At 43.1% G+C, this 14476-nt stretch overlaps 1 protein-coding gene across 1 annotated transcript in view; it reads left to right on the top strand.

The window, feature by feature from the left end:
* Positions 1 to 226: 226 nt before the first annotated feature.
* Positions 227 to 14476, top strand: part of GTF2I (general transcription factor IIi) — a 71018-nt gene continuing 56768 nt past the window's right edge. The window contains exons 1-3 of the mRNA XM_066563238.1: positions 227 to 335; positions 9247 to 9352; positions 10703 to 10841. Of these exons, the coding sequence (XP_066419335.1) occupies positions 9254 to 9352; positions 10703 to 10841 (238 nt within the window). The 5' untranslated portion in view covers positions 227 to 335; positions 9247 to 9253. The remainder of the gene's footprint in view (positions 336 to 9246; positions 9353 to 10702; positions 10842 to 14476) is intronic.

The raw sequence follows: 14476 nt of genomic DNA, 5'->3' as shown, positions 1-14476 counted from the left end.
CGAGGCCCCAGTGCCCCCCGGGTGCCGGCGGGGCCCGCAGGGAGGGCGCGGTGGGCACGCCCGGCCCGTGCCCCCGGCGCGCCGCCCGGCGGGAGCTGCGGCCCGCAGACTGCGCTTCCCGGCGGCCCCCGCGAGCGCCTGCGCGGCCGCGGCTGCGCGAGCCAATCGTCCCCCGCCCGGCGCGGCGCTGGGGTCGCCCCGACACCGCGCGCGAGGAGCGGGGCCGCTCGGGCAGCGCCGAGAGCCCGCGGAAAAACCCCCGCTGCCCCGGCGCTCCTCCCGTAGCCGTGCGGCGTCTCCAGCCACAGGAACCGGGCTACCTGCGCCCGGCGCGGGTGAGTGGGAGGCGGGCCCGGGGCCGGCGGGGTGGGGCGAGGGACGGAGCGTGACGCGCGGTCCCGGAGGCAGCGGCGCTATGAGGGGCTGAGGGGGGGCTCGGCGGTCGCGGCCGCGGCTCGCTCGGGGGGGTGCGCTCGCTCCGCCGCGGGCAGGAGGGGGCGCTGTCACCGCTCCGCCGCCTCCCATTGGCTGGCGGGGCGGCGCGCGCATGCCCGAGCCGTGCGCGTGGCGGCGGCCGTCGGCGCGGAAGGGAAGGGGCGGAGCCAGGGCTGTAAATGGCAGTGGTGGAGCCTGGCCCGGCCTGCCCGTGGTGAGCAGGGTTTCTCCGGCTAACTCACCCACCCTTGGCAAGTGCTGTGGCGTATTTATACAGTAAGTATTGCTTAGTGTTACTAACATAACAACGTGATATGCACGCCGGAAGTAATTTGCATAGTATGAACTCATGGTTATTAGATGGTTTGTTTGTGCTACCCATGCGTGTCCCCAGTTCGGGGGTCGTCGGGGTGATGTAAAATTTCAATAGCCAAACTGAATTCTGTTTTTTATCTTATTTTAAAGAAAGCTAGCAAGTGGCGCTGGGTGGCTGGGGAGTCACTGCTCCATAAACGGCACATGCCACTTACAATTTTGACAAAATATATATACTGTTTTTAAGTCTGCAAAGCATTTTCCATTACTCTTGTGTTAGTCCGAATCAGCAAATATCAATAAGCTGGGATCAGCAATTTCGTCTTTCCAGGTGGTCCTTGGCTTCCTGTCCTTCTTGTGGTCATCTGGAGGGAGGCCTTTCACTGGTGTCTTCTACATAATTTTAGTCTGATACCAATGCTCCAAGCTTTTTATTATACGTAAACATTTAGTCACTTTGTCACAATATCCCTCAGCTGTACCGCAACTTCCTCTCTTTTATTCTAAGCATCAGTTGTTTGGCTGCTTCATCTCTTTACTCTACTTCTTCTATTTTCTTGTTTGATGCTTTATTTGGCTATTTGGTCAGAAAGTTCCAAAACCGTTTTTTGTAGTTATTCCAGGGAACGCATCCATTTTTGACACAGCAGATACGAGCATTTGCTGATTCCATTTCCAATTGACACGAATCATAAAAATGTTTTTTTTACAGAGGGTCTTTGATGAAGGCTTCCAAGGTCTTCTTCACACCTGAACTTTTCAACTTTGTCTTTGGAGCATGTGCAGTCATGGTGTTGTTTGCCCTGTCTGGTCCTAAATGCTTTGTTTCATGGCTAATTTGCTTTACATTTGCTGATTTCTCATTAGCACTATGCTTGTCTATCTCTAAAGCTATCTACCTGGTGAGTTTTTTTTTCTTTTTTGCCTATTAATTCTTCAGCAACTAGTTAACCATTTACTAGCCGTTACATTGTATAGAAGATTATTTGTATCAGGTTATATGGATACAAAAAGCTATGATTCAGGTTACATTGATCAGATTATATAGATAGATTGTGTTATGTTGATATCTTGTAACTCAAGCTATTTATATAAGCATTACCATCCTTAAAATATCCGGTTTAACCCTGGCCTCTGTTAGTGTGAAGCCCTTCCTCCTGGTCCTGTCTCTCCAGGCCCTTGTTCAAATTCCCTGGCTAGGTCTTTTGTAGGCTACCTCCAGGTTCTGGAAGGCCACAGTTTGGTCATCTTGAGGCCTTCTTTTCTCCAGACTGACCAATCCCAATGACAGAATCACAATGTTGGAAGAGACCTTCAAGATCAGAGAGTCTAACTCATGACCTAACATGTCAACTGAACCATGGCACCCAGTGCCACATCCAGTCCTTTTTTAAACACATCCAGGGGCAGTGATTCCACCACCTCCCTGGGCAGACCATTCTAGTATTTTATCACCCTTTCCGTAAAAAACTTTTCCTAATATCCAACCTGTATTTCTCTTGGTGCAGCTTAAGGCTGTGTCCTCTGTGTCTGTCAGTGCTGCCTGGAGAGAGAGCCCAGCCCCACCTGAGCACAGGCACCTTTCAGGGAGTTGTAGAGTGATAAAGTCACCCCTGAGTCTCCTTTTTTCCAGGCTGAGCACCCCCAGCTCCCTCAGTGGCTCCTCACAGGGTTTGTGTTCCCAGCCCCTCTCCAGCCTCGTTGCCTCCTCTGGACGCGCTCGAGCGTCTCAAGGTCCTTCCCAAGCTGAGGGGCCAGAACTGGACACAGCACTCCAGGTGTGCCCTCAGCAGTGCCCAGTGCAGGGGCAGAATGACCTCCCTGCTCCTGCTGGCCACACCATTCCTGATCCAGGCAGGAGCCATTTGCCTTCTGAGCCCCCAGGGCACTCTGCTGGCTCATGGTCAGTCGCTGTTGACCAGCACCGCCAGGTCCCTTTCTGCCTGGGCACTGTCCAGCCACACCATCCCCAGCCCAGAGCATTGCAGGGAGTGATTGTGGCCAAAATGCAGGACTGGGCACTTGGATTTATTAAACTGCATCCTATTGGACTCTGCCCATCCCTCCAACCGTTCCAGTCTCTCTGCAGAGCCCTCCTACCTTCCACCAGATCGACACATGCTCCCAGCTTGGTGTCACCTGCAGATTTACTAATGAAAGACTCAATCCCCTCATCCATGTCGTCAATAAAAACATTGATCAGAGCTGGTCCCAGCACAGAGCCCTGAGGGACACCACTGGTGCCTGGCCCCAGCTGGATGCAGCACTGCTCACCACCACTCTCTGGGCCATCCAGCCAGGTCTGAGCCCAGCACAGAGGGCTCCTGTCCCAGCCATGGGCTGCAGCTTTTCCAGGGAATGCTGTGCGACACAGTGTCAAAGGCCTTGCTGGAGTCAGGGTACACAACATCCACAGCCTTTCCTGCATCCACCAGGAGGGTCACCGGGCCATGAAAAGAGACCAGGTTGGTCAAATATGACCTATCCTCCTAAAGCCATGCTGGCTGGGTCTGATACCCTGGCCATCCTGTAAGTGCTGTGTGATGCTGCTCAATATGATGCTCAAACTGTTCCATTGTCTCACCGGGTGCTGAGATCAGACTAACTGGCCTATAATGACCAGAATCTTCCTTCCCATTCTGTTTGTAAATGGGTGTCACATTGGCCAGCTTCCAGTTATCTGGAACCTCATCAGTGAGCCAGGACTGCTGGTAAAGGATAGAGAGCAGCTTTGCAAACTCGTCTGCCAGCTCCCTCATCACCCTGGGGTGGATCCCATCTGGGCCCATAGATTTATGAACATCCAAGTGGCTCAGCAGTCCTCTGATGGTCTCCTCCTGGATCATTCTGCTCCCTGACACCACCTACCAACCCAGGAGGACAGTTGTCCTGAGGATGAGCCATCTTCCCACTAAAAACTGAGGCAAAGAAGGCGTTGAGCACTTCCACCTTTTCCTTATCTGCAGTTACTAAGTTCCCTTTTGCATCCAGTTGGGAACAAAGGTCGGTCTTACCCTTTATTTTGCTATTAATATTTATGCAAAAATATATTCTTTCAGCCTTTCCTCATAGGTGAGTTGTTCCATCTGTCTAATCATCTTAGTGGTGAGTTGGTGAATAAGGACTTTACACTTAGAATTGTAAAGCAGGTATGTTATTATTAGGTGGGACACGTGGGGCATATTTGCTCCATACATGTGTACCTGGTGAGACAGGTTTCAGGTTTAAATACACATTGATCTCCCAAGCCCATGCCTCCCTGCCCATTCTGCCTCCTTACACTTCATATTATAGTTTTCTGTGGTGCCATGCCCCCTGGGGGTCTTGGGCAAGGGTCTTCTTGATGAAGTAGGATCTTCTTTCTCTGTGTTTGTTGCTTGACTTCTTCTGCACAAGCGCAGGAGGTTTGACTTTCTCCCAGGTCACTTTGTCTTGGCCAAAGCCAGGAGCCTGGTCTTGGCTGATTTGGGTTCTGCTTTATGGGTTTCAGTAATACCTGAGTCTTGCTTTACTGGGTTTTCTTATTTTTATGGTCTTTACATAGCAACTATGTTCTTTTGTGTTCTGTTACAAGTTGTTTCTACGAAACAGGTTGCATTCCTGTTACAAGCCTTGTTCTGTACTTTTTGCAAACTTGCTAACTAATCTATATATATTTCTGTTTTCCTCCACCCACCTAAGTACATTTTATGCTTCTAAAATTGTGAATTTTCATAAACATACAAGTTTCCCCTATCAGTTGGCCCTGTGTGCAACAACACAGCCACCAGCAAAGAACAGCTGCAGCTGACAACAAAGAATTGCTGCAGAAGCCTGTTAGCCTGGTGTTGAAGAGAGGTTGGCATATAATTGTACACTTACATGGACATATACCCTCATTAGCCTCTCTTGGCTTCACAACAATGTTTTCAATCACAAAATATTTTGGGTAGCCAGATTTTTGTTTGCATGTTTGCAGTCTTCTTCTACCCAAGGTTTGATATGTGAAGTGCTTGAGAGAAACATCTGCATGGTGACTATTTCATGAGTGCAGCTGCCCCTGCAAGCTAATCTTTTAGCTGAGTTGTCACTGTACAAGTCTTTCAGTCAGTATCTCACAATGTGGAACAACTTTTAGACTCCTTTTGTAAATATATCTCGTATTCTTTTCTGCTTGTTTAACTTAAACTTCACATTTAAGATAACAAAATCCAGTAAAGTATTTTAAAGGAAACAGTAACTTAACTAAAAAAATAGACTTGAAATTCTGTTATGTAAGTTAGATGGCATAAAAGTTTGTCTCCTAAGCAGCCTAGTATAGGGGGCCCTAGGGACAACTGAGGTACCACAGTTTTTCCTTATCCATCAGGACATGAAAACTTTTCATAGAAGTTTGATTGAAGCTTGTGTTCCTCTGAAAAGATTGTATATTTGTAATTTTCTGACACATTCCCAAACTCTGGCTTGTTGAGTTGACTTTTATTTCTGGTCCCTGGACTATTCTTTCTGGGTGAAGAGACCCTCGCAATAGGATTGACCAATGTTCTTCCTTTAATGCGAGGAAGAGCACATGTAATTAGTTCCATGGAAATCAGTGTTCTGGTTCGTTTGGTTCAATGTAATAATAAGAACAAGGGAGAGAGCTGCAGAAGGAATGAAATTGTGGTAAATAGGTATGATTCGTGCTGACGAAATTGAAACAGTAATTAATATGGATTCAGTAATTAATATTTGGAAATAATAAAACAGTTTAAAAGTGTAATGCCAAGAAAGAAAGGGAGAGGAGAGGTTCCATCCCCCCTTTTCCGTCAGATGTTCAAGGTAGAAAAAAGCAAGAGATAACAGTTAATAAAAATTAACAGAAAGAAAGGAAAATCTGGCTGGGTCCCAGGAAAATGCTAGTTATAAGAGATTTATTGCTTTGATGCTTAAATGTAGTATTATGTTAGTGTTGGCTTACATTGTACTAGCTTGGTGCACATGTGTAATCCAAGGGTGAGTTGAAGGACATAGAGGAAGAGGAGAGCCTTCATCAGAGACGACCCCAAAAAGGTGATGCGACCACCAAAAAGAGTGGTGGAGCCTGTGTGGTAAAGGTGGTGATGAGGGCAGAGGTAGGAGTGTTATGAATCAAAACTGGGAGGAGATGGCATTGACACATGGCATATAAGGGGGAATTTTAGCTTGACAAGCTTGTACATGAGTGGCAGGGGTCCAAGGACCCTGCACTCTGTACCCCACACGGTTATTTTGTTTTGCTTACGCGCTATTATTGGAACGAAATTACCCCTTATTTTAACCAAATTATATTGTCAATATTTCAAGTGTATCCGATTTTACATATTTTCTAAGCTGTTCAATTAAAACTGCTGCTACCTCTAATATTCTTTGGTTTTTTTGCTAATGGGATAATTGGGCAAATACAACAAAGTGACCAAGTGGAGGAGGTTGATTACTGCTGAGGAGTGGTGGGATGATTGGTTTCCCAGTCAGTGCCCTGGTGTGTGCTGTGGCAGGCAGCAGTACTCCAGTGAGGTGACACAGGGTGCTTGACTGCATGAAGCCACCATGCAAAGGTGCCCGCATCTGAAAACTGACCAGATGATTTTTTTTTTTTCCCAAGGTGATGGAATGTGAATGGATGCTTAGTGTTGGATTAGCTCTTTGTGAGAAAAATTTAAAAAGTTTTGTTTGTCTTTAAATCTGAGTCTTTAGTTTGCTGTACGTGACCGTTGCAGTATAGAAATACAAAGTAATGGCTTGCGCTGGTGAGGGCAGCAATTTCTCTCTCTGAAAAATGTGTCAGTAGAGTTTAGATTAAATTAATTCACTTCTCAAATATTCTGTGTGTTGATGGATACATAGAACTAAAGTAATTCTTAGGCTGATCATCATGTTGACTAAGTAAATAAAATTATACTGGTAAAGACAGGAATTATCAGATGGTCAGGTGTGCTGTGATTAATATTTCATTTTGTTTACATGATTCCCTTGTAATGTATGAATGCCTAGGTGCTGCACTAGGACACTTCAAATAGCAGCTGCTGGAATTGTGTTTTACTCTTTTAATTGCTCTTAATAGTATCAGAGGTCATGTAGGCTGACTAAAAAGTCACGGTGCTCACTACCATGAAATTACCTAGAAAAAAATGGAATTAGTTATCCTTGGTTTTGGGAAGGTCTCAGCTGTGTGATGAACTCTCCCCCCCTGCCTCATCTTCCTCTACCAAAATGCTGCTTATTTCTTGTGACTCGATGCTGGATCAGTGCTGTTGGATGTGCTGGAACTGCACAATGCTCATTCTGTAAGAAGAACTGGAACACAGCCAGCCTGCTGTGCCAACTTGTACCAGTTCATTGAGTGCTCAGTATGACTTTGGGGCCACCAAAAAGACCCCCAGGACAGGAAAATGCATGCATAAAGGGTAGAAAAAATATGTTAATGATTTGGGGGAAAATGTTACCATATATATGTTTATCTGGGAAAATTAATGAGTATGTGTATAAAGTAGAGCATGTAAACAGGAAATTTCCTGTCCTTAGCGTGCTCAGTATTTCAGAGGCAATAACCCCGCACCCGCCCTGCCCGCCGGGAGCCAGCAGCGCCCCTGCTGGCCGTGCCTGGAACTGCACCAAAGGAGCGGGCGCCCTCCTCTCTGCAGCCCGGACAAGGCTGGGCTGGGTTTGTGCTTTCTGCTTCTTGCTGCTGCTGTGTTTGCTTGTCTGCCTTGTTATACACATATATACTAGTAAGGAACTGATACTGCTTTTCCCATATCTTTGCCTGAAAGCTCCTTAATTTCAGAGTTATAATAATTTGGATGGAAGGAGGGTCATGCTCTCCATGCCAAGGGAGGTTCCCACCTTCCTTGGCAGACACATGTCTTTCAAAGTGAGACACATATACATAAATAAATATATATGTATAATTTTAAATTTAGATATACATATGTGTATATACTGATCTGGAACAAACTCCAGTACCTTTCCAAACTCCCTATAAATAAATATCACCATGCCAAGCAAAATAGCTGTTCTAATCTGTGCCTCTCTACTGTAAAAACTATGTAGGGACAATACTGGAACTATCTCCAGATAAGAAAATAAACCTAGGGGCCAGAAAGGTATTAAAAGCTCAAAAAAATCTGAGGACCAGAGATACATGAAGGCTTCCACCCAGAGAGACATTATCAATTCAAGCAGTATGGCTACTGACTGCTTTATTCCAATTCAGAATAAGTACAACCAAAATGCAAGCAATACAAGGTTTTTCCACTTTCTCAAGCCGCACGTTGGGCGCCAAAAAATGTATTTGTCCTGGTTTAGGGCAAATTTGGGAGGAAGCTCCAAAAAGGTCCCTCCAGAAAGCAGACTCAAACCTCTCCCACTAGTGGTTCAGGTAAAGATTCCCTTGGGGAAAAGTGGAAAAAATAGTTTATTTAACAAGCAAAGTATTCACAAGCATAAAAAATGAATAATATTAAACGGTAAAACCTCTGACTGTTCTGAAGACATGGCAAATTCAGAAAGTCTTTGTCATGGGGGATAGCTCGGCTCCCTCAGTCTCTTATGCACTGGAAAATGCCACGTCCTGGCCCTGGTGGGCTGCAGGTGTGACCTCCCAGTGTTCTCCTGGGTTTTCAGTCCAGAGCAGGTTTGATCAGTTCCAGGATAAAGAAAAGCCACTATTGGCAGTGAAGAGAGAGAAATGGGGACTCAGTGTGATGGGCAAAGAATCCAAGTTTATTGTGGGATACAAATGCTTATAAAGTACTTTAGAAAAATGTGCTCTTAGAAGCTGCTGAAACTTCATTCTCACATATCAGTGTTGTATCAACAATTTTGCCAACAGAAGCATAAACAAATCTTGATTATTACTTATGTTTTAAATAAGTCGAAAATCTCCTGAATGACCTGCAGGAAGAAGGGGTGCTGAAATTTAGTAATTAATTTTAGCACCTTACTTGAGACTACTCAGTTTTGAGTTAATCCTACAACTGAAAAATATGCAAATAAGAAAGTCACATTTTGGTTATTGATACTGTAGTCTTCAGGTTGTGATTTTGGGACAGGGTGGTGATTGTTTTGAGCTAGGCTATCATAGTTATAAGGAAAGGTTGTTCTCATACCTGTGTCATAATTATACCTTGCCATTTGTTTGTTAATGCCAGTGTTTGTTGCTGTGTTTATTTAGACATGCTAAGAAAGAAAAATCAATGTAAATTCAGCTAATCAGTTAAAATGCATTTTTCTGGGCACAGATAGTTTTTGGCCAGATCATGATACAACATTTTATCTTATGTTTAGCTCCAGCTTTGGATGAAACAGCAGGAAGCGTGAAAAGAAGAGCATGCACTTTCTCCTGTTAATTACCTATTTGTTTAGTTGCTTGTGTGCAGTGGGCTGTGTTCTATGGGATTTTGAATTTATTTTTTTCTTTGCTTGCATAAGAGAGGTTTTATTTTTTTTTTTCACTGTTGTATGTATCTGAAAAGGTTTTTTCCTTTTGTTTTACAGGAGGAAAATGGCTCAAATTCTTGGACCAACAACATCCATCCATGATGAGGAATCCTTGGAAAGCAGAATGGTGGTTACATTCCTCATGTCAGGACTTGAGTCAATGGTTAGTAAAGAAGTTAAGTTTTGGCATGATAAATGTGTCTTGGTATTTGCAGGATTACATCAGCAGATTGCTTCCCACTGGGCAGCAGGGAAGGTGGATTGTTGTATTTGTAATGTGTGTTGTCCAACCAGCTGTAATTGTATCTTTGCTTGTGATAAATCATGCTATCAGTGATCTTGTTTCTTGTTGTGGTGTGGTTGTTTTAAAAATTATTTTGTCAAATAAATGGGAAATATTTGTTGATTGCTTTGGTACAGTGTGGTTGAAAGGCATGAGTATGTTCTGGTCTTTGTCATAGGTAGTGTAGAGTGAATAAATGGTTTTGAGGCTAATGCCTTGTCTTCAGCTGCTGTAGAAACTCAACAAAACTTGTTCAGAAAACACTTCTTGTTGGCATGTCATCTGTTTTTTAGAAGGTATTAAACTGTGTGGTGGGGTTTGTGGTTGAGTGGAAATGTGTTTATGTGAGTGGAAATGCCTGTCCCATTTCCTTGAAACTGAGGCACTGTCCAAGATTTGTTTATTTAAAGTTGGGATTTTTAAATGATAAGTGAGAGTTTTCTTTTTAGCAGTGAAGCTTCGAGAGGAATGATTATAAGACAATATATTGCAAGTCTTTTATCCCATTGCCTCTTAAAGTCTTTGTGTTACTTTCTCCTCCCATGCTGAGCTGTTAGTGTTTTTATAGGTTGTAACAAACTCTGATTTAGTTCCTAGGAGAGACTGACCTTCTGTGATTACTACTTGGTCATCTCACCAGTTTTCTTGGCTTCTTGTTCTCTCCATGGGCTTCCTGCCTTAATTCTTGCCAGAGATTTCTCCTGGCAGAACACATGTAGGTGTTTGCAGGGATGGTGCAATCCTTCCATTCAGGGGGCACTCACCTGGGGCTGGGCCCAGCAGACAGGACAGGGCAGACTACAGGGAGCCATCCTGCTTGCAACCACACCTTTCTGAGCAGAGGATGGTGTGTGACAAGTGTGCTGGGAATACACAAAACTTCTGTGTGCTTTGTTGAAAGTTGGAGTAAGACACTCAGTGTGATTAACATGGAAGTGGTAATTTAACATGGATTAATGGCATAAATGGTTTTAATTAAAAACAATGCAATCTCTGAGTGTATACAAGGTCTTAATTTGCTAATGCAAATGCTTTTAAGATTTGGATAAAAAGTATTCCAGATGTGTAAATTGTGCTTTGCTACTGGCTGATGTTATGTTGCTCACAGTACCCTCTGAAGGGTGGATGCTGGCAGCAGTATAATAACTGTTTTACATGATATCACAAACATTTTTATTAACTGTATCTTCACTATGGTAATAAAAGCTTTTTATTTTTTTCTTTTTATAGTGTAAAGAACTTTCCAAATCCAAGGCAGAAATTGCCTGTATTGGTGTATTTGCAAGAAATGTTTTTGTTGTTGGAACTGAGAGAGGAAAAGCCTTTGTCAACTCTAGGGAAGATTTTAAGACGGATTTTATGGAATACTGTAAGTTTCAATGTTTTATTTTTGTATGTCACAATCTGCATAATGTGTATTGCATAATACTAATAATTTTGGGAGCAAAATTCTGTCTATCATGGCTGCATGCTACAATTATATTGGCTAATGCAAATCAAGCTGTAAAATGAGCAGTAACAGTGGTCTTGTTTGTAGTGTTATTTCTACAATGGCTGGAAGTGTTCATGTTTTCTTAGATAATATGAAAACTAGTACAATAAGTAGTATTAGACAGTCTGCCCTTATAATACATCTGCATTTCCTAGTGTGTGTGTTAATTTTGCTTTGTATCCTCTCCTCCAAACTTTTTTTCCACTCAGGAAGAACTGAGGAGGGCAGTGAACAGATAGAGAAGTACTTATGTCAGCTCAGGTGGTCCTGGTTCTTGAGATCACCTCATGCTTTACTAAAGCAGATGCACAGTTTTGACAAGATAGTATTTTTTCATGTAGCTATTTTATATCACTTTGATTTAATAGACAGAAGAACCCATCTGTGCCATAATGACTTAAAATTACATCTGCATTATTTTTGTACTGTTTAAAGTACCTCTAGGGTGTGGTTTTTGTTTAATTTAATTTTTACAGTAAAACAGTGGAACTTTTGTGTTCAAAAACTTGATTCATTGATTCATTCACAGAGGACAGTGTTTTTAGGGATAGGTTTCAAAGATTCAATGATGATTTAGGGGAGCATTGATGCACTCATTTAGGAAACTGTTGGTGATGGATACTGCCTAATGAATAACAAATTTATTTGCCTAGAGAAAGAGATAAGATGGAGGTCAGAGGTATGGTATGATAAAAGAATCAGTCTGAGGAGGAGTTTAAGAAACTGTCAAGTTGTTGTTGTCAAGTTAAATACTGCTTGGAAAACAACTGCATTTGGTGTGTAACAGAAAGACTTTACTCCCAAAAATACTTTTGCTTCTACATGAAATTATCTTGGAGGCTCTGTCTCAAGGTCAGTTGTTTGTGGTAGGTGTCTTAGTTTGAAAAAGACAGGTGTCTGTTAAGGAAGGCAAGAGCTTCCCTTAAAATGGAAAATGTAAACCCCCTCCCTCTGAATTATTGTAATTTTGAATTATGGGGCTCTCAGGCAAAGATATGGGATTAGGAATAACAGTTCTTTACTAGGGAAATTAAAAATACAAATGCAATAGTACAAAAAAAAACCCCAAAACAAACCACTGACAGAGTCAGAATAGATCTGTCCCCCTGTGTGTCAGGGGGTGGCACAGCCCCATCCCATGGGGGCTCAGCCCTCCTGCAGTGCCAGCTGTGGCTCTGCTGGAGCAGGGATCCTGCACAAGGGGGGAGTTTTCCTCTGCAGCTCCAGGGCTGCTGGAGATGGGCCTGGGCTCCCTCTGGCCATGCAGGGCAGCAGAAGCTGCTCCTCTGGCAATGCACTGGGCAAAGGCTGCTGGGCTGTGCCAGGCTCACATTGGATCCAGGTAGGAATGCTTGGCTCCTGCCCTGGGCGCAGCATCTCCCCATGGGATGCTGGAATTGGATCAGCCCTGCAGGGACACTCAGTGGCCATGGACAGCAGAGATCTCCTGCAGGGGGGAGAGATCAAGAAAACTGCCCCAAGAACAGCAGAGAACTGCCCCAGCTCTGACACATGGGGACAGAACACACCCCCAGCAGACCCCTAAGAAAGCAGGGGTCTGGATTTTTTGGGGTTTTTTTTGTCCTACTGGCATGGACAGTGACTTTCTGTGCACATATTTACTCCAAGGAAAGTCAGTGTTGGGTTGTAACAGATCACTGATACCAAAATGTAGAATTGTTACCTGATTGAGGAATCAAGAATAAGATGAATCAATTTCTTTTTCTTTTTTTTTTTGTTTTTTTTACAGGGACAATCTTTGTATACTGTTGTTTGTGAAAACTGCTATCTGAGTACTGGGGAGGCAGTTCAGTTTTTCACTTGTTTGCTTTTTTGTCTTGTTTTTGTTACTTAAAGGACTTCCCTGACATCCTAGTACTATGTTTTATTGCCAGTCCAGTGGTATCATGGGCCCTGATATGCCAGGAACTTTGTGTACTGGACACATCTTTTAGAAGGGAATCTGAAATTATGGGGATTTGCTGTTTGATCTCCTGGCTAGATCTCTGTTTCAGATTTTGTACTGTGGGAAGCACTGGCTTCTCATCCATGCTTGTACTTGGCTGTATGAGATGTTGTTTCTGTAGATGCATGCCTGTGTTTAAATCCTACATCAGTTTTGATAATCCTCACCTTTTGCTGTATTCCAGTTACAAGATACTTGTTCTTGGGCTGTGTTTTTGTGCTGTCAGGCTGATAGGATTAAAGAATATTAACTTTGAAAACAGTGTTTCCATTATGATTCTTGCAGAACATTATGGTGTAGATCTGTGTGAACAAGGTCAACTATTGTCAGTCATTGCTTTCATGGTTTCACTAAGTGCACATCTCCCATGCTTTCAGGGGAGTTTTGATGCTGGAAGCAGTTTTCTTTTGTCCCTGAGAATGATGTTGATGATTCTAGAAAACATTACTTCAGAACAACAATTTTTAGAAGTAATAGCAGTACATATTCCTGGTGATGCTGATTCAATCACTGCCTTTGGCAGCTTTGAAGTCTTGATGAAGTTTGTAGTGTAATATCTTTTGCTCTAAATGCAACAGTTCCTTGTTGCATTGTTTCTTCAGTTGAGTATGAAAGTGAGCAATAGGCAGTGGTAGTTGAGATTTTAATAGGTGTTTTGTAAGAATCCAGAAGGACACAGTTCTTTGTGTATTTAACCAGTGAGACTTGAGTCCTTCTTGTTACTTTAGGACTGATAAAGGCTTCTAAGAGATTCTTATCTTGCTGTTAGAATTAAACCTTTAAAAATTCATCTGTGATGTCAGTCCCTGGAGCATGTGGTGTTGACAATATTGAGAATTACCTCCTCATACCTTATGAGTATCTTCATATTTCTTTAAATATGGAAACAGAATTCTAGTTACTAAGCACATCTCTGGTTATATCTGACTCTGTGCAAGCCAGCACATATCTTCAGTCTTTATTTCTACATTTTTCACAGTTCCTTTGTGTAATTTGAGTAGCGTATGAAGCATTTTCAGAATTTGCAGGGCTCAGGCTTCAAACCCGCTGCTTTTTTAAAATTAATGAGTATAATTTACTGGGCTAAACTGATGAAATATATTTATGAGGTTTATGAAGGAAGTAGCATGTACACTTTTTAGTGTTATAGAACTGATAAAAATAATGGTGGTTCAGTGAAAGCAGCACTGGAGTTTGGTTTCCTGTGGCTTTCATTCATGATGACTTTGACCCACATGGTTCCCTAAGGCCTTGCTGCAGGGCAAGGAGGAGCCCTGCCCATAGCTCATCTACCTTGTTACCTTAAGAAAACATATTAGGAATTAATAATAACAATGCTTTTAAAATTTTTAGTATGGTTGTGTAGTAAGTGTTGAAAAAAACAGTCAACAGGCGTTAATTATTTAAAAGTGAGTCAGATAATGTATTCTTCTGAACTCTGCTTAATGAAGAGAACTGTGAGCCCTATGTCATGGTGAAATAGACTGTTTCAGTCAGTGCAGAACTGCGTGTTCTTGTGTCCAGAACATGTGCCTTGGGTAAGCTG

Source organism: Molothrus aeneus, chromosome 20, assembly GCF_037042795.1.
Source record: "Molothrus aeneus isolate 106 chromosome 20, BPBGC_Maene_1.0, whole genome shotgun sequence".
In the NCBI taxonomy this organism is placed as follows: domain Eukaryota; kingdom Metazoa; phylum Chordata; class Aves; order Passeriformes; family Icteridae; genus Molothrus; species Molothrus aeneus.
The sequence above is the reverse complement of the archived record's forward strand: the minus strand, read 5'-3'. Positions and strand labels throughout refer to the sequence as shown.